Genomic DNA, 22,614 nt, shown 5'->3' with positions numbered 1-22,614 from the left:
GCCTGCTCCATTCGATGCCAAGGCTGACTATTGGAGATTCGGGGCTAAGGGACTAATGCTCCGCCATATAAACACTAGGGAGAATCATTAAGCAAGGAACAGTTCTTCTCCATTTCTAAGGTACATGTTAATGAGTACTTTTCCATTCCCGAGGCAAAATGATTACGTCCAGTCTGTGATCTGTCAAAGACACGAACATCCGTCGCAGTTGGAAAAGCATTGTCCCCGCAAGGTTATCCTGTCCCGACCTTTCCTCCAAAGACTCGACCTCCCTGCAGTCTACCGTCCGAAACCGACCGTTCGTCCCATCCCCGAAAGCATGGCTTCTCCTTTTTTCGCAGTAGCCGAGGCGGTATCGCTGGCTGCGCCCTTTAACATTCCTGCGTCAGGCATAGTAGACGATAGCTTTGATCCAGCTGCAGTTTTGTTGTCCGCGTTGTTCTGCTGATCTATGTCCACGCTCGCGTTGGCATGAGCGGGAGCAGGACTCTTGACTCCGCTTTCCGCAGCACCCACACCTGTCGCTTTCTTTCCGACCTTTTGTGCCACGTCTGCCACCGTGGACGTGGACGGTATGCTCGATGGTAGACTTGCCAACCGCTCACCAAGGGCAGCGGCGGACGGCAGGCCAGTACCAGCATTCGTAGGTGAGGTTACAGGAGACTTTGGATTGACCCTGGCATCAGGTCCGCCCACTTGCTGCTGGGCTTGGCGGGCTTGTTGTCTTGAGCTCTGCCGCCGTGGGGGCAGTTTGGGCGGCGGCGACTTCACACCCGAAACTTGGCGCGCAATGTTCAGGTTCGGTGAAGGGACGGAAGTGGGAGGAGATTTGATGCCGGATGGGAGCCGCTCTAGTTTTGCAGGCGGTGACCTGAAACCAGACGAGATTTTCTCGAGCCTTGGGAGAGAAGGAGACTTCACCCCTGTCTGTGATCCCGAAGAAGTCTTGTCGAGGTTGGGCCTTGACCCCGATGCCGCCGACGACCGTTTCTCCAGTTTCGGCGGCTTAGTCCTCTCTTGCTTTCCGGCGCCCCCGAATCCAAGAGTCGGCATGCTGACCTGGGGTAGATACGCCGCGGCTCGCGTGGTATAGCTCTGGCCTGACCCTGTCTTCGTGGCATTGGCACCGGGGCTCGCAGCGCTGGTGAATAGTGCTTTCCCTGTCTCGCCTGCCTTGCTGCTAGTCGTATCAAGACCCTTCTGCGCCAGCTGGCCTGCATTTTGCGCGGTTGTGCCTACTGCAGTGGAGACGCCACCTGCGGCAGATTGCGCAGGCTCAGGTATAGATGTATTGTCTTTTGCTTGGTGGATGATAGGTGCTTTATCGGCGGCTTGTCTTGTCGATGCCACGGCCGGGTTGTCCTTTGGATTGAGAGCATTCTGTACGGTTGGAGTTAGTGTGTCAGAGACGACACCTGCTGTGCTCTTTGCTGCAAATGCCGTGGTGGATGCTGCGTTCTTTGCCGAGTCGAGGGCCATTTCAGGCGCCGATGACTTTGACTTTGGCTGGGGTTTCGTTCTGCCGCTGGTGCCCCTGGAAAGCGATTGCACACTGCTGGGTAGAGATTGGAGATAGGACGAGGCTTGCTGGACATACTTCCTAGCCTGCCCAGTAGTACCCTCGCCCGCTCCGGTGGCTTGGCCAGCAATGTCCTTGGTAGCTGGACCTGTTCCTGCAGACATCTGGGCCGCGCTCGTCGGTGTCGTCCGGCTCGTATACGGCATGCTAGGTAGGCTCTTGTACAACTTGGCCGCGTAGCCTTGCGTCGAGTCTGGCGCAGATCGGGTGGTCTGGCCTGCTACATTTCCTGCCTGAGTTGGATCTTGTCCGGCCTTCTGCAAGTCTCCCGCGGCTTTCTCGGCGTCCTTGGTACTGGGAATGCTAGGCACGTAAAAGTATTCGATCGCTCTGGTCACCAAGCTCTTCTGTGTCTGATCCTGCACCTTCTGTTCTAATTCGTTGGCTTCGGCCTCTGCTTCGGCGGCTTCGTCTTCCTTGCCGCCGGTGGATTGGCGTCGCAGCAACCATTTGCGCTGCGATTGGAGTGACTGCTTCTTTTCCTCATCCTCCACCTGCAAGAGCAACTGATGTTCTTGCTCCACCGCAGCCATGTCAATATCTTCAAAGCCGATTTTCTTGAGGATCGCGCCGATCAAGTAGCGGTACCTCTGGTGGCTGTTCACGTCGTCGGACACGTCGAAGTTCTCAACTCCGCTCAGACCTTCGACCTTTTGCAAACCGGCGACGCCGTATTGGATAGCTGACGTGCGGTACATGAATCCCAAGATATAGTCATTGACCGAGAAGACGTTGACGAGTCTTCCCGCGACGACACTGCGCAGGACTCGCCAATCACTGGTATCGCTCGGAGTTGGAGAACCGATGAGTACGGCATGCTCGATGATGCCGAACTCTTTTCTCTTCGCCAGACTCATCAGGCAGGTGTATATGACTCGCGCCCCTAGCGAATACCCTATGAGGGTGACTGGCCGCTCCCCCTGAGCGCGATTGATCAGGGCGTCGGCAAGCACTTCGCCGGCCTTCTCGGCCCGGCTCTTTGCAACGCTAAAGGGGTTGTCAATCACTCTCGCAACCTTGAGTAGTCCAATAGGCCACAGGGCAGCTGCTAGCTCGGCAAAGATGGTCCTCTGAATAAGTTCTTTCTTCGCGTAGCCCCATGCTGCAGACTGCACCATGCCATTCATGGCGTTACCCAGGTTGAGCAACGCTTCGAGTTCGTACTTCAGCGCAAAGACCTCGGCCCCGGCGCCTAGCACGCGCCATGGTTTGACAACCTCTTCTTTCTCGGTCAGCCAGCCAGAGATACCAATTGTAACACGGAGTTTGTGGTCGTGTTCACTCGCCTGCTTCGCGCCCTTGGTCTCGTCTTCACTGGTCTTTTTGGTGCTTCTGCCATGGACAGGAAGAAACTGGAAGTCTTCGACCTCGCGAGCATAATTATCCATCATCTGGCCGGTCATTCTGCCTCCGTAAGCACCGAACAGGCCACCAACGACGACACTGCTTCCAGCCACGGAGCCAAGATAAGCGGCGGCGGTCGTTGCTCCAAGTCCAAGACCTCCCATGACAGAGCCGACACCTGCGGCCACGAGAGGTGCAGCAAGACCGCCCGTAACACCGATGATGGCGGCACCAGCAGCTGTAGCCAGACCGACCTTCCACTTCCTCGAATCTTTGTTGTCATCGGCCTTCTTCAGCCTTTCTTCATCAGCTGTCATCTCCTTGGCTGCCTCAAGGAGACCCTTTGCCGTAGTATACTCGTCCTGTTCAAAAGTCCTCAGAGGCAGCTTCAGAGAAGACGTCAAATTCAGCATGAGTATGCGAGAGTAGGCGTTGTAATGTTCCAGAGACAGCAATAGGAGAAGCACGGAGTGCAGTATCAGCGTTCGCTTGTCCATTGGCAGTTTCGTTAATGGGGTCCTCGTGGGTGGGAACACATCCTTGAATTTCAGACCAACAAGTTTAGCTGGCGCTCCCACGACTTTCCCGGCTGTGGTTGTCGACTGGGGTCTCGCAATGTCGGCTTTGCCAGCATTCTTCTGCACCTGTTCTTTGGCAGTCCTTTCACTGTTGACAACCTGACCGACTCGCAGGATCATTTGCTCGCGCCACTCATCATATGCTTTCACCGCGTTCTTCTTGAGGTTCTTCATCTTCACAGTGGCCAGGTCCTTGTCGCTTTCTTCCTTGAGCTTGCGTTCTCGGTCGTAGGCCGCGACATCAGCGTTGGCAGGGTCAGCAGCCATCATCTTCTCATCCTCGGTCATGCCTTCTCGCAGAAGAGATTTATCCAGTCCGGCCATGGCGTCGAAATTGTCCAGGATCTGTTTGCGCATTGACTCGGTTATGCTCGCGACGAGCAGCGTGAGATCAGCGCGTTGACCTTCGTCTAGGACGGTAGCAAGGTCCAGCCCTCCCTTCTGGTTTACGCGGCCCCTGCTGGCTGGTAAGGATTGCTTCCGCTCTGCCATTTGGTTCTGAAGCAGCTCCCAGTTGAGTTAGGTGAGGGGGCGTGGATGGGTATCTGGCCAAGAGGCCTAGTGAGGCACAGACAAACCCGGACTATGCTTATACGATAACAGTCTGTAGAGGGCAATTAGAGACAACTGGGCATCGACAACAGCACGTACGAGAAAGAGAACAGATAGGGAATTGTCAGCCCACGGCAAGAGATTGAAGGTGTTGCGGTGCAGGCAAAATAAATCAGGTAATGAGTACGTGGAGTGTAGACTGAGGAGGAGCTGAACACACGATGACGTATTGGGATGTTTGGGTTGAACCCCTGTTCCCTGCAATGCTCCACGATAGAAAAAACACCACGAAACCGGCGTAAATGGGCATGATACAAGTATACGACATACCAATGCGGTGACATCCTCAATAGGTGGGAATGGTAGATTCACGCCTCCGGGAGGTGCTGCATGGGCTCGGTTTCTGTTTACCGGTGTCGCCACGAAGACTCACCGGGAAGATGGTCTAGAATAGTGCAAGTACCGCTATCAAATGCAAGCATCGCTGGCCAAATTGGACCTTTTTGCTCCGGTCGCCGTCCCTCCTGTAAATGCTCTGTAGAAGCCAGTAGCACAGACACCGCCTACAGAATAGTACCAAAGCTAGATCTGGTGTTAGCGAGCTTCGACACCAGTGACATACGAGGCCACCACTTACCCAAACGTTTGCTTTATGCTGCGCACATAGTAGCCCTCCCAGTTCCGCTGCACAACATCTTCCTGGCCCACAGGAACTCCGGTCCAAGTTACCCTCATGTTGGTCACTCGGTCCACATCGTTCTGGTCAAAGAAAATTTCTTGGGTGCTCGTGTGTCCCTCGGGCCATTGCGCCAAACGCCACTTCTGTACAATCTTCTTGGGGGACTCCAAGGTGACAAACTCTCCTGAGACGTTTCCGTCGAAAATTGAAAATTTTCCACCAGGTTTCGCTCCCTCAAAGACTCTCGGAGGCGCGCGGGTAAAGGCGGCAAGCCGTTGAGGGTCGGTAAATGTCTGGAACAATTCTTCGGCAGTCGTGCGAAACTCGTCGGTTGCTGTTACCGTGGTCGTATTTACAGATGTCTTGCCGGAGCCGGAGCCGGAGCCGGAGCCGGAGGTGGTGGTGGTAGAGGTCGGGGTACGCTCTCGCTGTGGATGCCACGTCGGCGTTGCCCATCCGCTGGACGGGTTGGAACCTGGTGGGTGTTGCAAGTCTTTTCCGTGCTCTTTGATCAACGCAGGTGAAAGGCTCGCAAAGACATTGCGCAGTTGAGGGACAAGTTTCGACCGCACTAGGTCTTTAACCGGTTGCATCTCCTTCTTCTCCGAATAAATGTCTATTTCAAACTGCAGCCAACGTGTTAGTGACCCCTTGAGAGTGTGCCGGAGGATCAGCATTGGGAACGTACAACATACTCGTCTGGCTCTGTGTCGTATGCGCACTCGGGAACCTTGATGCTGCCACTAACATCGGTACCATCTTGTGTCTTGCCTGCGCGAATCGTCAGCCTCAACATCACCGGATTTCCTGGCCGACCCGGGAAAATCTGCGCGCACCTGCATATTCTAGTTGCAGCGCAACATCATATATCGTGATAACCTTGCCCTTCCGCTGACTAACTTCCACATCGCCATCCATAGAAATGAGTCGTGTGATATTGGCCGACACTCCATTCTCTTCTGCCGACACCTTCTTGGATTCTGCGTCAAGATAGTCTTTGGCCCATGACGCGGTATCCTTCATCACCCAGTGCCAGTTGTTGGGGTTGTGGAGAACCATGTTGGAGAGGAGATGTTCGTAGCAGGGTGAAGGGGTTTAAAAACAGTTCTGTTTGTTACACAATCGTCAGTGACAAAGTCTCGCAAATCATCTGTGGACTGTAACAGTGTTTGGAAAGTTCAGATTATAGGCTCAAAGCCCTGGAAAGCTGTTCCGCATGTAAAGAGTACAAATCTTCTCAGCCTGGTGCCAGCTATGTTTCTCATCCTAACGACAAGGGGTAAAGACAGGGGAGCGTAAGCCTACCTTTTGAAAGGTCTTGACATTAGTCTGTAAGGAATGTCATTGGAATCTTTGGCGGCGTTAACTTGTGACAATTAAATGTAGAACTGGCGACCAAATGGTGGATTTCGGAGAAACCTCTAGAACGTTGGCAGTGGAAGGCGGACTTTGCGCCAAGAGAGGAAGATTCCATGCAGTACCACTAGTATACCCGCTAGCACCAGTTGCATTGGACATTATTGGATGCTGGATCGGAAGCTCTCCCGGTTGGGAAATATTGTGACGCCGCCCTGGCTCACCGTCGCTTGACTTGCCTGTTGTGGAGAGATACTCTCTACACTCGATTCGTACTCAATATCAGACTCAAAACATCACACCTCCTGTACAAAGGAGGTAAGAACTGTCGCCTCTGGACTCCATTCTAGCTTCAAACTTCAGCTAGCTACAAGTCCCACCAGTCTTCATGTAGTCTCCTCAGGTCGATGGTCCCGTCCACTGCTTCTTTCCGGAGATACGAGGCAAAGTCCACCGCCTCTTCTGCTTCCTTGTCACCTCTGAGAGAAGCCTCGTTCGCCTCTACGTCTTTCCTGCTCCAGCCATTTCCAAGATACCCAAAGCGGTTCCCTTGTGGACTACGGTAGGTGTACTCATAATCCTCCCACCTAGGTTCTCGTCGGACTATGTTCAGATGCGTCCCACTGCCAGGCCAGAAGCCGTGAATCCTTCCTCCGGGGATCCCACCGTTGTACCAAGATGAACAATTCTCACTCATGACTGTCCGTGGATAGAAGGACTCGCAATAGGCACGGAAATCTCTGGTAGCCTGGGCCGTTGGCGCAATGGTCCGGATTCCTTGTGTCCGGCATTTACGTAGCAATCTCGCGATGTAAGTCACGCTGTTCTCGACACTGTGAGGGAGCGTGCCACCGGGACCCGTGCTATTGGGTCCAAGCAGGAAAAACAAGTTCGGATAGTCCGGTGCGGCAATTCCAAGATACGAATCTGGGAATCCTGGGGGCCGCCAGCGGCTCTGCAGGTTTACCGTGGACGACGGGTCCTTCTGCTGCAAGGCCAGATCCTCGGGGCCATAGATTGGAAACGCCGTGGTGAAGGAGATGTCTGCCCCGGTCGCACAAAGGATGGCGTCCACCGGGCGGTGTGTCCCGTCCGTGGTGACAATTCCATCCTTGGTAAAGTGGGAGATCCGAGTCTGAATATACGACACGTTCGGCTGCACGAGGGCCTCGAGATACCCCGGTCCGGGTGTCAGGCGACGACAATTGGGCGAGAAGGATGGCACAACGGACTTAAGGAGGTCTTCGTGGCCTTCGCCCAAGCGCTTCGCCATCAGCTTCTCAAATTGGTCACGCGCAGCCTGGTTTGGCTTTTGATCCTTGAAGATGATCGAAAAACGACCGAACGACTTGTTCTCAATCGACTTTCGGAATTTGGTGTACTCTTCGGGATCTTGAGGAGCAGGCTCTCGCTCGTCGGACGTCGATGGGGGGAGTTTCTCTCCGCCGAATGACCCGGCGATCCAGGTCGGACTTCTCGCATAATGGTCCAAATGCTGGACAACCTTTTGCAGTTGAGGCAGAACCTGCAGGCCACTTGCCCCATTCCCAATCAACGCCACCCGCTTGTTGGTCGGGTCGAAGTCAGCATCCCACTGCGAAGTGTGCCTGAGGTGTCCCTGGAACTCCCCGATGCCAGGGTATTCGGGGAGTCGTGGGTCACTGAAATGGCCGGTTGCAGTCAGGAGGAAGTCGGCTTCCTCCACACGCGTTCGACCCGACGATTCGACGGTGACTTGCCATTTAGCCCGGTCCGCGGCCCAGCGAGCATTCGTCACTTTATGGTTCAACTTGGTGAAGCGCTCCAGCTGATATCGTCTGGCGACTGACTTCCAGTATGCCTTGATCTCGGGCCCCCGGGCGTAGTTTGCAGACCATGTTGTCGAGGGAGCGAACGTTGCCTGATAGACATCCGATGGCACATCGCACCTGACGCCTGGATAGATGTTGGCGTTCCAAACACCGCCCTGTGGTTAGGGTCAGCGCGGTGCCGACCCAGCTGCAACGTGTCCCTTCGTGACTTACTATGTCATTGCCTCTCTCAAATATCGTCAAGTTCGCCCCTGGCACCTTGTGTTGTAGCAGGGCCCCTGCTATGATGCCTGCTGGACCGGAACCGACAATGATTACAGTAATATCAGGATATTCATCCACGGGGTGCTCCTCTAGCTCGAACGGCGGGAAGACGGTCCGTAACGGAGCACGCTTCATCAACACCTCGTCCACTGGCTTCGCTGCACTTTCGGCACCGACCAGCTGGGTCACTACTGGTCCGCTCTCGACAGCGTGCGGTGCCATGGTGTCCTCGATGTCCGCTCTTTGCTCGAGAGAAGGAACAATCTGTGCAGAGGCCAGGGCATGGGAGCTGGAGAGCTTTCATGTTCGGGCCTGGTGGGTCTATGGCGCCTTCAAGGACAAAGGGCTAGCGTGCTATAGAAGAACGCCATCCTTGTGGGAATGAGGTGACCGGCTGAGTCACGACGCTACGGATGGTCGTCACCTGCAAATGGAACAGAGATCCTTGCTATAACTCGTGGCCGAGTACAGTTGCCTTTTCCTCGGAGGGTTCTGTCACAGCTACGGAGTTCCTCATTCAGAAGAATCGTCAATCATGGGCTCGGTCAGTGAGGTTCAGAGTCCAGGCTCCGGCAAACGCCGCATATTTCTCAATGGATTCGACATGTTTACTGTTGGGCATCTCTCGTTTGGTCAATGGCGAAACCCCAAGGATCGTGCCAAAACTAAACGAAGGGATCTTTCCTACTGGACGAATCTCGCCCAGTTGCTTGAAAGGGGAGACTTCAACGCCCTGTTCCTGGCCGACGGCTACGGACAGTATGATGTGTACAAGAACTCCAGTGAGCCTGGGATTCGCACTGCTGCCCAGTTTCCCATGGGCGACCCTGCCGTCGTGAGTCCGCATCTGCGGTGTTGGCGTCTGGGCCTTAGGACATTCACTTACCTTGTGGTTGACAGCCCATCACCGCCATGGCTTTAGTGACGAAGAACTTGGGATTCGCAATCACCACGTCCACGTCGTATGAAGCCCCTTACACGGTCGCCAAGCGGTTTTCGACGCTTGATCATCTGACTCAAGGCCGGATTGGATGGAACATTGTCACGTCATTCAAGGAGTCCGGGTCCAAAGCCTTGGGCACGACGCCGGTCGAGCATGACAAGCGTTACGAGGTCGCCGACGAATATGTGCGTGTCCTGTACAAGCTGTGGGAGGGATCGTGGGCGGATGACGCCTTGCGGGAAGATGCCGAGCACGAGATCTACGCCGACCCAGCGCGGATCAAAACCGTGCACCACAGCGGACAATACTTCAAAGTCGAGGGGCCACACATCTTGGATCCCAGCCCCCAGCGAACGCCCTTCCTCTTCCAGGCCGGAACATCCCCGGCAGGCATTCAGTTTGGTGCCACTCACAGCGAAGGCATCTTTGTGTCGGCCTTGTCGCCCAACATTTTGGCGCCTCGGGTCAAGGCCATTCGGGCAAAAGCGGCGGAGGTTGGGAGGGATCCGAGGTCTCTCAAAATCTTCGCCGTCGTCACCCCCATCATTGGCCGCACCAAGGAGGAAGCGCAAGCCAAGTACCAGGAGGCTCTGAAATATGCCAGTGTCGAGGGCGGGCTGGCCTTTTACTCTGGAAATTCCGGCATCGACCTGAGCAAGTACGACTTGGACGTGGAGCTGTCCACCTCAGATGTCTCTACCGACCATCGGGTGCGCTCTCTGGTGGCAAGCTTGTCGTACCACGGCGACGATCTGCCTCCCTGGACGCCGCGAAACATTGGAAGACAAGTTTCATTGGGCGGCAACGGGCCTGTCCCGGTTGGCACGGCGGAGGAGGTTGCCGACGTCCTGGAGCACTGGGCCGACACGGCGGACTTGGATGGGTTCAATGTTGGGTACATCACCACTCCGGGCACGTTCGAAGACGTGGTGGAGCTGCTGGTACCTGAACTCCGCAGACGAGGTCGCTATGGACCGGTGGGTGAGTCGGGGACGTTGAGGGAGAGGATTTATGGCAAGGGTCAGTCCCGGCTGAGGGAAGATCACGTCGGCAGTCAGTACCGGTACGACCGATATGACGGAAACTAGTAGTGGTGGTGGTGGTAGTAGTAGTAGTAGTGTCCATGGCACCATCTCACTCCTCGATCACGCACGGGTTGGGTCTATCTGTACTCTGTATCTGTACTCTGTATGGTGTACTCCGTATAGCCCACCCCGATCCCAATCCCGATACCGGGGAACAAACTCGGCGTTCCCTCCCACCCCAAATCTATGGACCAAATATACCATTTTACCATTGTACTCGTATACTGGGGCAGAAGGCTAGTATGAAGGCAGCATAGTCAGATTCTGGGGTCTGTACCGATCAATCATCCGTCTCTCTTCTTCCCTACTTCGCCCCTGTGCGATGGGATCTCCATCGGCTGGAACTGCGATCAAACCCGCAACCGACACTAACCGAGAAAATTTCGATTTGTTCTCGTCAGTTGGCGCACCATGTGTATAGCTTGAAAGCTTCCTCTGTCGATGATGTACTACGTATTACTGTACCTGCTAGTAGACTACCTAGTACCTACAGGCCATGGGAAGATTGTGGATTTCCCCTGCCGCCACTACTAATACTATTTGTCTGGACCGTGTTACTAGGACGGAGGAATTAATATTGTCAAACTCAACCACCTGGCGACCGGGGGCCAGTGATCAGTGACCATTGACGGGCCAATTCCCCATTGAATGACTCAAACTGAGCCTGGATTGACGTGACCGTCGTATTCACCTGTACATATACATAGACGGATAGTACTCAAAAGTCTTATAGTACCTAGGCATGTACACCACCACCACCACCGCCACCATCACCATGCGCCCGTCGTAGTCGCAAACACCAAGCACACGGTGCAAGTCCATTGGCAAATTGATAAGAATGACTGTGACTGTCATTCCGACGTCGGTGGAAGTGGAAGCGGAAGCGCAGACTCGCTGGCAGAAAATCCAGCAAGTGGTGTGGGATGGCCCGCGCAGCCAGGAGGAGAGGAAGCTGGTGCAGAGACTGGACCTCCATGTCATGTGAGTTTTGAGCTTGAACGTTGACGGCGACGGCGACGGCAACGACGGCGGCGACTCCAACAGAGGTCTGAGGTCTGAGGTCTGATGCTCATGCAGGAGCTGGGCCACGTTCGGCTACTTTATCCGCCTCCTCGACTCGGGCAACGTGACCAACGCGTACGTGTCCGGGATGAAGGAAGACCTGGGCTTCCACGGCGACCAGTACAACCTGCTGGCGACCTTCTTCACCTGCGGCTATCTCGTCGGCCAGATCCCGTCGCAGCTGCTGCTGACCCGGCTGCGGCCGTCGTGGTACCTCCCGACCGCGGAGCTGCTGTGGACGGTGGTCACCTTCTGCTTTGCCGCGGTGCAAAAGGTCGAGCACGTCTTCGCCCTCCGCTTCCTCGTCGGCATGTTCGAGGCCCCCTTCGCCGTCGGCGTCCTGACCGTCATGGGCAGCTGGTACACGCCGCGCGAGCTGGCCAAGCGCATCGCCATCTTCTACTCGGCCAGCTACGCCGCCAGCATGTTCAGTGGCTACCTGCAGGCCGCCATCTACAAGAACATGCACGGCCACTTGGGCCTCGAGGGCTGGCGATGGCTCTACATCTTCTGTGGCATCATCTCGCTGCCCGGCGCCTTCTGGGGCCTCTATGCCATCCCGGACAACCCCTACACCACCAACGCCCGCTGGCTCAAACCGCACCATCGAGCAGCCTTCCGCGCCCGCGCCGAAGCCATCGATCGTCGGAAACCCGTCAGGCTTTCCTGGGCTAAGATCAAGAAGATCCTCACCAACTGGCCCATCTATATCTTGACCTTGGCTTTGATGTATGTTACCTGTTACCTGCTTGGCCCATTCCCACCACCCCCCCGCCTTCTCGGCTCAACGTTCAACAAGACTTCATTGACTCATGGACTGATCCATCAACAGCTTCCATTGCATAGTCACCCAGCCGCTGAACTATTTTTCCGTCTGGCTGAAGTCTCTCGATCGCTTTTCCGTCTATCAGGTCAACCTCTTCCCCACCGCCGCACAGGCGCTCGGCCTCGTCACCACCTTGGCCTACAGCTGGATCTCGGATAGCTTGGGAGGCAAACGTTGGCAGCTTCTGATCCCGCCAGCGGTACGTATTGCATTCCGGAGAGAGACACGGAGAGGAAGAAGAAGAAGAATCCTAGTATCCCAATCCTGTATGCCTGCTAACTAATCGGTCTACCTACCACTCAGATATGCAACTTCGTCGGCATGGTGATTGTTGCTTCCTATCCCAACTATGGCGCCACATTCTTCGGCTACATGATCAACGCGGCTTCATGGGGGTATTGGCCCGTTCTGTACGCCTGGGCCAACGAGTTCTGCCACAAGGATGCCGAAGAACGTGCCATTGTCATTGGTGTTGCGCAAACCTTCGGCCAGGCTTTTATCGCCTGGGTTCCTAGTGAGTCGAGCCCTTTCAAGCTGCATGTAGTCGAGCCCCTCCAAGCTGCATGTATATGCATATGTATATGCATCTACACATGGCTGACCGACCATTTTCCCAACCTCCAGTTCTCATCCTCAACGTGGGCAAATATGCTCCGCGATTCCACCTCGGATTCTGCGTCATGAGTGGCCTTAGCGTCATGGAATTCGCCATGATCTTTGTCCTCCGGTATTTTGTCCAACGGGAACGGAAACTGGAACTGGAACTGGAGCGGGAGCTCGCAGCTTCACCCGAGAAGCAGCGACAAGACACGGACGAAGCTAACTTGGATGTTCACGGTCCGGTACTGGTCGAGGAGCCGCTCAATCTGAAATCGGGCGACGGCGTCCTTGCCGGCGATCGTGTCGCAACCCTGCTTACCAGAGAGAAGGGGCTTTGAGAGCCAGAGAAAGAGAAGCTTTGAAATCAGAGAAAGAGAAGCGTTAGAACCAGAAACAAGGAGAAATTTTAGAGCCAGAGAGAGAGAGAGAGAGAGAGAGAGAGAGAGAGAGAGAGAGAGAGTGTGTGTGTGTGTGTGTGTGGTAGAAGGCTTGAGAACCCGTGAGAGAAGCCAAATAGGAGGCAAGAGTCAGGAGTCTACTCTCCCGCCCGCTGGGAGAAGCGCAGATTCCAGTAGACAAGTCGGGGGCGTTATGTGCGTATACATACCACGACAGTAGCGTCTGGCCTAAGGCTGCCCCTACACCATCTCAATCCGAGACTTGGGTGTCTGTCTGTCTGCCTGTCTGCTTCTAGACTATTCAATTCGAGGTTCCGCATCTACCTCCCGCACCGCACCGCCGGAACTATGGCAGTACACTACATAGTGTCATGGTACTATTTGCATCGAGCATCAGCATCAGCATGTTGAGGAGCAGAAAGAGATCATTCCGATCCAGTCCATTATACCACATCATATCCATGTGCTTCTTATCTCTCGTCTCTCGTCTCTCGTCTCTCGTCTTGTCCCTTGTACTTTTATTTCCGCCTGGCTTGGCTTGACTTGGCTTTGCTGACGGCCAGCATATGCTGCCTGCCTGGCATTTGACTATGGGAGCGGCAGCTCGACTTGGACGATTCCGCAACGAATAGGGCAATACGCTGCACTGCCCTGCACTGCGCTGGCGTACTTTCTAGAGCTAAAGCCGCTTTTGGGCCTTTCCCCAGGAGTGAACCTACTGAAAACGTCGTCGTCGTCATCGTCATCGTCTGCCAATCAGTGGCACAGTATTGGTTTGGTGCAGGAGTTGAAATCGTCGTAGAGGGCGGAGAAGAGTCGGTCGAATGGCGGTCATGGTTCGTAGGAGATAGATGGGCTTAGGCTTCGGCCTGGATTAAGGTGCTGATGGAGGTGCTGGTGCTGGTGCTGATGCTGATGCTGATGCTGGTGCTGGTGCTGGTGCTGGTGCTGATGCTGATGCTGGTGCTGGTGCTGGTGCTGGTGCTGGTGCTGGTGCTGCCTGGTCAATAACAGCCGGTCAATGGCAGCCAGTCAATGACTGCCCTAGGCACCACACAGCACGAGGCGGCTTGGGACAGACATTAAATTACAAGACAAAAAAGACGCGTTTGGACTGAGAAATCTGCCATTGCGCAGCTATTGGGCTGAGCTGCTAGCTATTCGACTCGAAACACTTGTGGGTGCGAGCATATCCCTCCCACCATCCTCGCTCGCTCTTGATCATGACTCGTGACAACGACAAAGCAGGTCCTCCCTGGTCCCTAGGACCATGATGAGCTTCAGCAATAGTAAACACGGCATTTGTCGACCGCAGACGCGGCATGCGCCTGTGTGTGCACACAATGACCGTAGACCAAGCCCCATAGCTCTCAATTCGCGTGTGTGCGCACGATGAACATTAGACCACGCTCCCAAGCTCTTAGTGTTGTGTGTGTGGCCCTTTCAGCATCCTCAACATGATGATTGATCTCTTCCCAGTCTGCAGCAGATCTGAATCCTTGACTCCCAGCATGTTCATGTTCAGATGTTTGGCTTATCGAGCACCCTCAACGTACTCTGCCGAAGGCTTCTCGTATTTGGCGCAGAAGAAGCGTTGGCTATTTCTCGACAACCAGGTGGTGAACTTGCTCAATTCCAACTTCAATCTGGTGACCGACTCAGCGTCCATGTTGGTCTGGGCGACGATTTCGGGAAGGTTGACTATTTCAAGTGTCAGTGAAGCGGACAGAAAGAAGGCTGATGAAAACATACCGATCAGGCGAGTGAGATGCTCAGCACCATAGCAATCTCCAGGACCTTTGCCCTCCCAGTCCTTGTATTTGCCAGACTCCCAAAGCTTGCGGACCTGGAACAAGAAGTGGGTTAGTACTGGACAGAAGAATCACATCGGATCACAGGTTATGCCATGATTCACTCACATCTTGCAATTGATTGCGCTCGAACCGGTACAACAAGATCTTTCCCACCGCCTTCTCAAAGTAAGTCTTCAATCCGGTGACAAACTCCTCGAGAATGTCTGCCTCGACCGAGCCTAGTCGTCGATTCAACTTCTCTTCGTTGAAGTATTCGTCAAGAATGTAATTTGCTGGGGCTTGACTGGGCAGGGGGACCAGAAGCAAAGACTTGGTGACATTCTCCCAATCGTCGACGAGAAGGTTCTTGAGGTGGTCGGGGATTGAGATGCGGATCGAAGGGCGGTTCAGGTAGTTTTCTTCCTGTTCAGACGGAGAATTGTAAGCATGGGTCCTCTCTGCTGCATACAGAATGTCATTTCCACAAGAAGTAAACAACATGGTCCAGTCCAGGTAGCGGTAGACGGGCTTGTTCTTGGTCGGCACAGTTGGCTGCATCACAGCATTTGTCCGGCGGAAAGTGGCCGGTCCAAGGCTGGGGCGGGTTGTTTGAGTCGGTGGCAGCCCCGTATGCAACAATGGCTCCGGCTCCGGCTCTGCCTCTGGATCGTCCAGGGCGTTGGTTGCCTGGCGGCATTCCTCCCTCAGCCAGTCTCGCCGGCATTCCTCCCAAAACCAACAGTCCTCGGGCAACTTGTGCACAACACTCTCCGGTTGTGCCTTCAAGACCGCATATGGGAGGCGGACCAGGGCAGGTGCGTCAAGACGATGCATGACGTGCACCGGGATCTTGAGGAGGGCCTCTTGGTTCCAACCTCCCAGGGTTTCCACAGTCTTGTGGTTGAGTGCATTGACGAGGCGGTCCTCGTCTCTGAGGGCGTCGAAGGGGGTGCCGGACCCTGGCGGGTCGAGGGGGGTTACGGCAACGCCGTGTTTTGGCACAACGGCCGGGCGGTATCTGTGGGCTCTGCCAGCCCCTTGCGCTGCGAGCAGCTCCTCGGTGATCCTATGCTTTTCATCGGTGGTGGTACCGCCGATGAGAGGCGCATTGCGTTGTCGTCGCTCCGATGAGGTTTGGAGGCTCATGTATTCTGGCTCATCTGGCGGAGCTGGTCTTGCGAGAATCTCATCGATCGACAAGGATGCGAGTTCATCTCGTGGGTCCGGGAGGCTCTTGACCAACTCCTCATAGGTCAAAGGATCTGGAGTCTTGGAGGATGAAGAGGAATTCATTGTTGATTTGGAGCTGCCAACGGGTTTCTTGATGGCTTTTGATGAAGAAGAGTTGGATGGTCGAACGGTGGCAGATTCGGATTTGGGTTTCGGTTTCAATTTCAATTTCAGTGTCAGTTTGTGGGAGTGCTTTACGGGTCTGGCATTACTTCCATCCGCAGCCTTGCCTGTTACGCTCCTCCCTACAGTCGGGTCGACTTCTTCGTCACTGTCTGGGATTTCTTCTCTTGTCTCTCGCTTGTGCTTGGCACCGGTCGACGGCGTCAACACCACTGATTCACGTCTGCTGACAGCGGAACTTCCTTGACCGCGGTGGTTATGACCAGTGAGAGATCCTGTTGGCCGCTTTGCAGTGCCAGCTTTGGCAGGGTTGGAATTCGCACTCTGTGGTTTGCTTTCACCCGTCGTCTTTCTGTTCTTTGAGATATGTTCAACAGAGCGGGTAATGGGCGGCGCTGACATCTTATTCGCAGTGCTTTTTCTTTTGTCGGTAGCATGGTCGACTGAACCACCAACTGCTGGAGCCTTGTTTGATGCAGTGTTTGAGATCGCCTGCGCGGCTTTAACTGCAGCTCGTCGTGGTTGATGCAGGAATTGTTGGAGGTCTATCTCCTTGCCGACTTCTTTGTTGTTGGCACCATCTTCACTCAAGCCACTCCAACGTCTCTTCAACCCGTTGCCGCTGTGAGTGTCCATGTCTGCACTGATCGGGGAGTTCTTCTTCTTTGAAGCCATTGAGCCAAACTGCTTTCAAGAAAGCTATGTCCTGTGATGAGCTGTGCTGTTGGTCTTCGTTCGTGTCTGGGATGTCCGGGGTATCCTGGTGTATCCTGGGGTGCGCCAAAGCAGTCTCCAAAGTGGTTCCAAGGCCAGGCCAGCGACCACGTTGCTTTCTCGTCCGTTCGAGAATCCAGGGGGTTAAGTGGGTTAAGGGGAAGCCTTGTGAGCTGTGAACTGTGGATGGGACCACCAACCTTTTCGATATCGTTGTCCCTGGCACGTTTTGAACCTCTACCGGAAGCAGCAGGAACAGATGAAGTACGCTCTTCGCTTCCTCTTCCCGAGCCGATCTCTGAGCCTTGACCACGTCGAGTTTTGGTGGTGGACTTGGGCACGACCTTGGGTGCTGATGCAGTCAACTCTCGTCTCAGGTTTGCTGCAAGTTCCCGATTGTCGTCAGTGAGCTTGCGCAAGCGGTCCTGAGGCACCCAGTCGTCCCAACTAGAATAGGAGCAGTCAGTATCCGCTAGGCGCAACGATCCAGGGTCACTCGGGCATAGACACGGGGGTTGTGGTGGTGGTATTGTGGTAAGGGCGTTTCCAGAATGACGCGCGAGTGAAAGAAACAAGGCCGCGCGATGCTTTCAGCGCCCTCACTTGCATTCACACCCAAGCTGCGCTCGCTCATTGGCGCAAACCAGCAGGGCACGGCAATATACCAGCAGTGTCCAAATTCAGGCAGGGGCAGGATTGCTTCTCGCCTTTCCTTCTATCCATTTGCTGAAGAAATGCAACCAGCCGGCTAAGTCTGAAGGAGATCACTCACGTATTCTTCCACCCTTTGTAGTGGACTCGATATTCATGGGGACTTGTCTTGTCCTTCGCATCCTGTCGTCGAACGTCCAGCACCTTTGCCTCATAGAGCAGCTCGCCGTGGAAACACAGCGCCTTCTCGTCCTTCTGGTACATGGGCTTGCTCTCGCTGGATTGCGGCGCCATCGTTGCTGGTGTGGGAGTTGATGATTGATGGATGGCAATCAGATTCTGCGGCGGCGAGCAGAGCTGGGACACAGAGAGGCGAAAAAACCCCCAACACCTCCCCAGATCACAGAGACAAAACCCGCACCGACTCGATCGCGCAACCAGGCGGTGAAGAAGGACAGTTTGTACAAGATAACCGAAGCCAAGGGCGTGCGTTGGGAAAAGAAGTCGGTGCACGAGGCGCAGACACAGCCATCCGTACAGTGCAAGTGCTCTTCCGGCCTCCGATTGGCTGCTGGCGACGCGTCCTCCAGACTGGCCAAAGACTGCAACCATCCTCCACCATCCTCCTGCTTCTGGCCCATCCACCGACACCCGGACCGCGGGAGGGAGACTGTGAACCACCACCACCGCCTTCGTCAGCATCTGTTTCCTGTCGGACTGCCCAAGAAGAGCGGATACTCACCAGCCGCCGTTCCACAGCCCCTGCGCTCCATATACCTGGAGATGCCGGATTGTCTTCATCGATCCTCCTTCCACAAGTCACCAAGTTCTCGACACTGACCACGAGCGCCTCGCCCAGGCCGTCGATCTCAGACAGGTCCTCCAGCGGCATTGTGTGCTTGTTGGTTCTGGGCTTGAGTGAGCAGTCTGTACTGTATCTTGACGAACGGATCTGAATTGCGGCTGGAAACCCAGCATACTCATACCTTCTGCTGGGACGACATTACAGAGCTAAAACGCCTGTTGACCATACGATAGACACTACGGGACTGGCCTGGCCTACGACGACGACCTGGCAATAGCAACGTTTTCGACACACTTGTATACCACGATTGACCAAGCACGCCGACCATACAAGCTATCATTGTCGATTCAGACCAATCGCAATGGCAACAACAACAACTGCGAGCGTCTGTTGAGCTTGGACAATAACTGGCAGTGACACGGAGTGAAATCTTCTCAGCGCCCTGTGCGGATGAGTGACACCTGATTCACTTCCGCAACGGTAAAGGACGACCACAACTAATCTAGACCTGGGGAGTCTAACATCAGATTTTAAACAAAGACCCGGCCTTGAATCTACTATCTACTGCCCTTCACGACCGACTAGAGAATTTCTATTCAACACCATTCAATCCTCCAGCTAGACTCTATCGTCCGCACCTCAAACCCTCCAACCGAACACCAGCAGGCTTGTCAACTTCCAATTCCTCAGCCGAGGCGCTCTCTCTCTAACTAATCTTCTCGACAATGGCACCTCCATCTGAATCCCAGATCTTGTACTCCTACCTTCTCCATCCATCACCTCTTCCCACGATCGTGCCATTCCAGACTTTCCAAGGTCTCGTCCCGAATCATGCTTCAATACGATCTTCAGCCCGCCCAAACCCAGAACTCAAGAGATTGTACCGTGACCTCCAGTTCCAGCGGGACATCACGATCGACGATGTCCGGCGGCGCATTGACGACGAGGTCAGACGCAGCGCGGGACTGCTCGCCCGGTTGAGGCACCAAGTACGGCGGGAAGAGGGCGAAAGTACAGCTAGTCCAAGATCCCGGCGGAAGAGAAAGCGTGGCGCTGCCGATGAAGGCGATGACGCAGATGAAGACGAGAATGAGAGCGAGAGTGAGAGTGAAATCCAACAAGCTTCACAGCAAGGGGCCAGCGCTACAAGAACTGGCCCTGGATCCACGACTGATCGTAACCGCGATGGCTCCGCCCACAGGGCTAGCAACCGAAATCGACACAATGGCCAGCACAGAAATGACCATGACCATAACCAATCCGATGGCGATAGCAGCGACAGAGACAATGACGGAGGGACAGAGACCCAAATCGATCTCCAACTCGACGGACCTCGAGGGCAGACACTACCTCGACCGACGCGCAACCACACCATATCCAGCCTCCTCGACGCAATGGACGATGCCAGGGCCGATCTGGAGTTGGAAATCGCCGACCTGGAGGCCCAAGTACAGAGTGGGCGGCGCACCTGCGAAGAGCGCGTGGGCGGGTTAAGTGATTTGCGCTACGGCCGGTTCGCCGCTCCTGCTATTTCAGCAGGGAGGCGGGATGGGGGCGAGAGTAGGAGCAGCAATGCAAACGGCCTTCCTACGCCGACCGGCGAGAAGCAAAGCCGGAACGAAACCAGAAACGAGACCGAGACCGAGACTGAGAATGCTAATAGGGATATGGTGGCCGTGGCCTCTACTGTTGAATCGGAAGTGGTGGATGCGCTTCGCGACTTCACCGCCCGTCTGGCCAGAGAGATGCAATGCAAAGACAGAGAGAGGGAAGAGGTCGCGAAGAGGCGGAAGTAGAGGCCGGAGCCCCAACAGTATAGGGGTATAACTGAATGCCTGCCTGCTTCAAAGGAAAGGAGCAAACACATCAAACACATGCTTGTGCCGATCATACTCATACGGAGTAATTAGTGGTAATAGTACATGCCGTGCCACCGATTTGCACATGGACTTTTACTTTTCATTCGATTCGACGTGACTTTCATCTTCATTTTCAAATTCACGTTCAATGTCTAGGTGAATGGTAATGTCATTCTGGTACCATAGAATTCGTCCGGTACACAGTAGGGCAGGCAGGTACCGTATATACACCAGGGGCATGCAGTACCTAACGCTACACCCAAGGTCCTCCAGTGCGATATATGTGAGGTCGTTTCCTTTCCAGAACCCACAACTACGCCCATCCGTAGTAAAGCAAGCTTGTGGTGCTTGAGCAAGCCAGCCCGGCTATCTGAGACGTGCTCGAGTCAGAATGGACTTGAACTTCTGAATCAACATTCGTCGCTCAGCACTTTCTTGTCGTCAACTTGTCTTGAGAGCCAGGACGCCTATTTGTGCGCAGCAATGACCTTCTCCACCTCATCGTGGCTGCCCATGAAGATACCAGACCGGTCATGGATGCCTTTGGGCTGGACCTCCAACATTCTCTGCATGTGGCTATCGATGGCCTGGCCGCCTGCGTTTTCCATGACCAGGGCCATGGGCGCGCATTCGTACAGAATCCGCAGTTTGCCCTTGGGCGACTTCTTGTCTGCGGGATATGCGAAGATGCCGCCGTACAGCAGGGTCCGGTAAGCGTCGGCGACCATGGAGCCGATGTAACGTGACGAGTAGGGCTTGCCGCCTTCCTCCTTGGGGTATTTCAGAGACTCAAAGTATGCCTTTGTCTTGTCTGACCAGTACAACGAGTTGCCCTCGTTGACGCTATAAATGCCTCGTTTCTTGGGGATGCGCATGTTGGGGTGGGTGAGGATGAACTCGCCGAGGGCGTTGTCCTAATCGCTCCTGGGTTAGACAGTGGACGAGTGGTTATTCCGATTTCCATCAGGTTCTAGCTTACCATGGTGAAACCGTTGACCGTGCCACCCTTCAAGGTGATGACCAACTGGGTCGAGGCGCCGTACATGGTGAATCTAGCCCAGTTAGCAACATGTTCCTCCGTCTCGCAGGACTCCCATCTTACCCAGCAGCAAGCAGTTCGGTTCCAGGCATTTGCAGATCTTCCGGCTTGGGTTTAGATCCAATCACGCTGTCGGGGAGCTTCATGATGCCAAAGATGGTACCGACGCTGACACCAGCATCCAGATTGCTTGATCCGTCAATGGGGTCGCATGCAACCACATAGCGGGCATTGGGGTGTTCGTCAAAGTATATGATTTCATCCACCTCCTCCGAGATCAGAGCCCTGCAACGGCCGGAGCCTCGCATGGCAGCTATAAACAGGTCATTTCCAATCACGTCGAGTTTCTTTTGGTCATCTCCCGTGATGTTGGATGAACCGGCCAGACCGGTTAGATTGATCAGAGTAGCTCGTCGGATGTAGTAGGCAATGGACTTGAAGGAGAACTGGAGAGCGTGGCAGAGCAGCCTAGAGAAAGCGTCAGTCTCGAGGCTTCAATGCGGAGAAGAGCTGAGCCTACGTGAAATCACCAGTGGCTTCCTTGTGTTTGGCCTGCTCTTCCGTGAGGAATCTTGTGAGGGTGATGATATCGGTGTTGATCTTCTCCTGGCCGGTGCCAGTGGTATGGCCATTGGACTCTCCGTTGCCAGCCATGTTGTGCTGTTTAGATGGGAGCGGATCGGATTCAAGGGCAATCACGAGAACTTGTAGAACAGGACAGCGAGTAGCGAGTAGCGGAGAGACTTCGGACACGCGACGAAGAACGCTCGGCCTCGGAAGAATGGAGTATGGAGACTCGACCGCAGGGGAAGCGACAGATAGGTCCGGGCGGATGAAGATCGAGTTCACACAGGAAAGGCGCGATTAAAAGGAGAATCACCGCGGAATATGCTTCTGAAGGGTCAAACAGGAGATTGATTATTGTTGAGGAAGCTATCTGCAGATATAAGAACCCGACGACCTCGTTTCGGGTCGTGAGGGCTCTGAGGCCAGACTTTTCGGGAGATGATGCAGAAAGTGGGAGGAAGTGGATGCACTCCGCATGCCACTGGGATCCGAGTTGAATTGCATCGCGACGAAGGACGAAGGACGAGTGGATGGAGGGGCAAACAGCTCTCGATCATTCAGGCCCGAGGCTGCCTGCGCCCGGGATTTCCCGACCGGCGTGGCTAGGGTCGAGCAGTGGCGCAACTGGTGTAACAAATACTCCGGAGACGAGAGAGAGAGAGAGAGAGAGAGAGAGAGAGAAAGGTCAGGGTTCCGCCGATTGATCGATCATTCCTTCTCGCAGAGTTCCAGGCACGAACAGCGCCTCGCGCCTCA

At 54.7% G+C, this 22,614-nt stretch overlaps 8 protein-coding genes across 8 annotated transcripts; 3 read left to right on the top strand and 5 right to left on the bottom strand.

The window, feature by feature from the left end:
- Positions 1 to 279: 279 nt before the first annotated feature.
- Positions 280 to 3,993, bottom strand: A1O3_00935 (uncharacterized protein; the record flags this gene model as incomplete). Its single annotated transcript, XM_007731085.1, has 1 exon — positions 280 to 3,993. The coding sequence occupies one exon, from the start codon at positions 3,991 to 3,993 to the stop codon at positions 280 to 282; it is 3,714 nt and encodes a 1,237-aa protein (XP_007729275.1).
- A 693-nt stretch (positions 3,994 to 4,686) lies between these two features.
- Positions 4,687 to 5,791, bottom strand: A1O3_00934 (uncharacterized protein; the record flags this gene model as incomplete). Its single annotated transcript, XM_007731084.1, has 3 exons — positions 4,687 to 5,358; positions 5,421 to 5,503; positions 5,569 to 5,791. 3 exons carry the CDS (start codon positions 5,789 to 5,791, stop codon positions 4,687 to 4,689), a joined length of 978 nt encoding a protein of 325 aa, XP_007729274.1.
- A 664-nt stretch (positions 5,792 to 6,455) lies between these two features.
- Positions 6,456 to 8,385, bottom strand: A1O3_00933 (uncharacterized protein; the record flags this gene model as incomplete). The annotated part of the gene is made up of 2 exons (XM_007731083.1): positions 6,456 to 8,054; positions 8,113 to 8,385. 2 exons carry the CDS (start codon positions 8,383 to 8,385, stop codon positions 6,456 to 6,458), a joined length of 1,872 nt encoding a protein of 623 aa, XP_007729273.1.
- Positions 8,386 to 8,698: 313 nt separating this feature from the next.
- On the top strand, positions 8,699 to 10,194 carry A1O3_00932 (uncharacterized protein; the record flags this gene model as incomplete). The annotated part of the gene is made up of 2 exons (XM_007731082.1): positions 8,699 to 8,998; positions 9,064 to 10,194. The coding sequence occupies 2 exons, from the start codon at positions 8,699 to 8,701 to the stop codon at positions 10,192 to 10,194; spliced, it is 1,431 nt and encodes a 476-aa protein (XP_007729272.1).
- Positions 10,195 to 11,029: 835 nt separating this feature from the next.
- Positions 11,030 to 13,017, top strand: A1O3_00931 (uncharacterized protein; the record flags this gene model as incomplete). The annotated part of the gene is made up of 5 exons (XM_007731081.1): positions 11,030 to 11,172; positions 11,269 to 11,982; positions 12,086 to 12,278; positions 12,383 to 12,593; positions 12,704 to 13,017. The coding sequence occupies 5 exons, from the start codon at positions 11,030 to 11,032 to the stop codon at positions 13,015 to 13,017; spliced, it is 1,575 nt and encodes a 524-aa protein (XP_007729271.1).
- A 1,594-nt stretch (positions 13,018 to 14,611) lies between these two features.
- Positions 14,612 to 17,882, bottom strand: A1O3_00930 (uncharacterized protein; the record flags this gene model as incomplete). Its single annotated transcript, XM_007731080.1, has 5 exons — positions 14,612 to 14,778; positions 14,830 to 14,923; positions 14,997 to 16,907; positions 17,138 to 17,384; positions 17,710 to 17,882. 5 exons carry the CDS (start codon positions 17,880 to 17,882, stop codon positions 14,612 to 14,614), a joined length of 2,592 nt encoding a protein of 863 aa, XP_007729270.1.
- Positions 17,883 to 19,118: 1,236 nt separating this feature from the next.
- Positions 19,119 to 20,189, top strand: A1O3_00929 (uncharacterized protein; the record flags this gene model as incomplete). The annotated part of the gene is made up of 1 exon (XM_007731079.1): positions 19,119 to 20,189. The coding sequence occupies one exon, from the start codon at positions 19,119 to 19,121 to the stop codon at positions 20,187 to 20,189; it is 1,071 nt and encodes a 356-aa protein (XP_007729269.1).
- Positions 20,190 to 20,719: 530 nt separating this feature from the next.
- A1O3_00928 (fructose-1,6-bisphosphatase) lies at positions 20,720 to 21,945 on the bottom strand (the record flags this gene model as incomplete). Its single annotated transcript, XM_007731078.1, has 4 exons — positions 20,720 to 21,166; positions 21,232 to 21,304; positions 21,355 to 21,759; positions 21,812 to 21,945. 4 exons carry the CDS (start codon positions 21,943 to 21,945, stop codon positions 20,720 to 20,722), a joined length of 1,059 nt encoding a protein of 352 aa, XP_007729268.1.
- Between the last annotated feature and the right edge of the window lie 669 nt (positions 21,946 to 22,614).

This window comes from Capronia epimyces (genome assembly GCF_000585565.1).
Source record: "Capronia epimyces CBS 606.96 chromosome Unknown aczIQ-supercont1.1, whole genome shotgun sequence".
Classification (NCBI taxonomy): Eukaryota; Fungi; Ascomycota; class Eurotiomycetes; order Chaetothyriales; family Herpotrichiellaceae; genus Capronia; species Capronia epimyces.
Note: the sequence above shows the minus strand (reverse complement) of the source record. Positions and strands in the feature narration are given on the sequence as shown.